Consider the following 1,966-nt stretch of genomic DNA (forward strand, 5'->3'; position numbering starts at 1 on the left):
GAGGGATGGACAGAGGGAGGAATGGGTGGAGGGATGGAGGGACAGAGGGGCGGAGGGATGGAGAGGTGGACAGAGAAATGGGTAGACGGAGGGAGGGATGGGTGGATGGACAGAGGGACAAGGGGATGGGCAGAGGGATGGGTGGACAGATGGCGGGAGGGATGGGTGGACGGACGGACAGAGGGACAAAGGGATGGGTGGACGGTTGGAGGGATGGACAGAGGGACGGGTGGAGGGACAGAGGGACAGGGCGGGCTGGAAAGGAGCCCCCTGCTCCCCTTCCTCACCTGGACGTAATTATTGAATTTCCGGAGGCCTTCGTTAGCCAGAATCTCGTTTATCGTCGGCTTGGGCACCTTCTCCAGTCCTGCAGCACAAATAACCGGGCAGGAATTCTTCCCCCAGTACATTTGGGACGAGACTCCCGGGCCTGAGCCAGGAGCTCCCCCGTTTCAGGGGTCACCGGCAGCGAGCTCCATCCCAACCCGGGAAATCAAATCCACGCGGCTTTTTAATTAACGCTGCTTACTTCTGTCCCCCGTCCTTGCTGCTGGCAGCACTTTGCGGCCATGAGCTGGGTTTCGGGGTGGCGCGCATTCACCCAGCCCATCGCATTTTGCAGGAAAAGGGGAAAAACAACCCACTGAGCCCCATTTTTCAGTCTTCCCCTTACCCTCGAACATCGCCGCCTCGCCGAACCCCTCCTCTTGCTTCTCCTTGAGGAGCTGGTAGCAGGCGCTGGGGCTGGCCAGGAGCAGCCGAAAACCCTGAGAAGGGAGAAAGGGATGATTTGGGGGGGTATAAAGGTTTCACCCCGCTTTTTCCCCCCCCACGGGACTCGTTACCTTCCGATCGGGCGCAGGGATGAAGCTGAGAAACTCGTCTACGTGCCCGACGTGGAGCCAGTCGGAAAACAGCTCCACCGGCGCCTGCACTTGTTGGGCAACGAGAAAATCCTTGACGGCTTTCGCCATCCGCCGGCCGCCGAGTCTGGCAGGGGGGGGGCCACAATGGGGGGCTGCCATTTTGGGGTGCAACCAGCCTCAAATGGTGCATAGAAATCCTTTTGTGTGTTTGTTTCTTTGTTTTTTTCCCAAGGCTCTGATCCCTCCGTCCTGCGTCTCACCTGGGGAAGCTGCTGCCGATCAGGATACGGCCCAAGGGGTACTCCTTGCCCCGCACCGTCACGGGGGGGCTCACCTCCAAATTGCCGAAGGAATCGAGGCTGGAACTACCCTCTGGCGCTTGCCGGGCCACGTAGCCAAAATCGGGGCCCTGAATGGGGGGAAAAAAAGGCAATAATGGTTAAAAACAAAGCTGTAAGTGCCCAAAGTGCAGCGCTCCCAAATCACCCTCCTTGCTGGCTCTTCCCTTCCCAAAAATGCAAGAAAAAAATAGATTTAGTTCTATTTTTTTTATGGGTTTGAAAAGCTTTGCGCCCTGCTGGGGAAGGAAGGAAGGGGTCGGATACCAGGATGCTCTTGACGGGGAAATCCTTCAGCCCCCGGTCGCGGGGCGAGTCGAAGACAACGGGGAAGGTCTTGTGGGGGGCTTGCACGTAGCCGAATTCAACCTCGTCCTGGAGAAGGGATGGAGAAGATGGGGGGAAGCCCCCCTGGAGCTGCCAGCCCCCAACAATGGGGCTGGGCATCATCCTGCCCCCACCTGGATCCAGCGGTCCTGGCGGTTCTCCAGCAGCGGGCAGACGGTGAGCGGGCACTTGGCTTTTTCGGCCAGGGCGCCCACGGACGCCACGAAATCCTCGTTGTTGTCCACACTGGGAAGAAAAATGGGGTGTGGGGGCTGATCCAGCACCGGGCAGGATGCGGCTGCTCACCCAGCACCCACCTGCAGACAAAGACCTCCAGCGGTGCCGCCGTGTTGGGGGTCATGATCCACGGAGCCACGCGGAAAACCACCGTGTCGGTGAAGATCGGCGTCTCCAGCAAACCCTGAGAGGGCGGGG

At 59.5% G+C, this 1,966-nt stretch overlaps 1 protein-coding gene across 1 annotated transcript in view; it reads right to left on the reverse strand.

Annotated features, from left to right (window-relative positions):
* Window positions 1-287: 287 nt before the first annotated feature.
* The window catches only part of LOC103921339 (protein-arginine deiminase type-1-like), a gene marked incomplete at its 3' end in the record, with an annotated part of 6,012 nt that continues 4,333 nt past the window's right edge, over window positions 288-1,966 (reverse strand). Inside the window, exons 2-8 of the mRNA XM_009329284.1 lie at window positions 1,849-1,952; window positions 1,666-1,777; window positions 1,472-1,579; window positions 1,127-1,275; window positions 846-990; window positions 674-767; window positions 288-367 (exon numbers count right to left, since the gene is read on the reverse strand). Coding sequence (XP_009327559.1) covers window positions 288-367; window positions 674-767; window positions 846-990; window positions 1,127-1,275; window positions 1,472-1,579; window positions 1,666-1,777; window positions 1,849-1,952 — 792 coding nt within the window. The remainder of the gene's footprint in view (window positions 368-673; window positions 768-845; window positions 991-1,126; window positions 1,276-1,471; window positions 1,580-1,665; window positions 1,778-1,848; window positions 1,953-1,966) is intronic.

Source organism: Pygoscelis adeliae, unplaced genomic scaffold (assembly GCF_000699105.1).
Source record: "Pygoscelis adeliae isolate BGI_AS28 unplaced genomic scaffold, ASM69910v1 Scaffold707, whole genome shotgun sequence".
Taxonomy (NCBI): Eukaryota; Metazoa; Chordata; class Aves; order Sphenisciformes; family Spheniscidae; genus Pygoscelis; species Pygoscelis adeliae.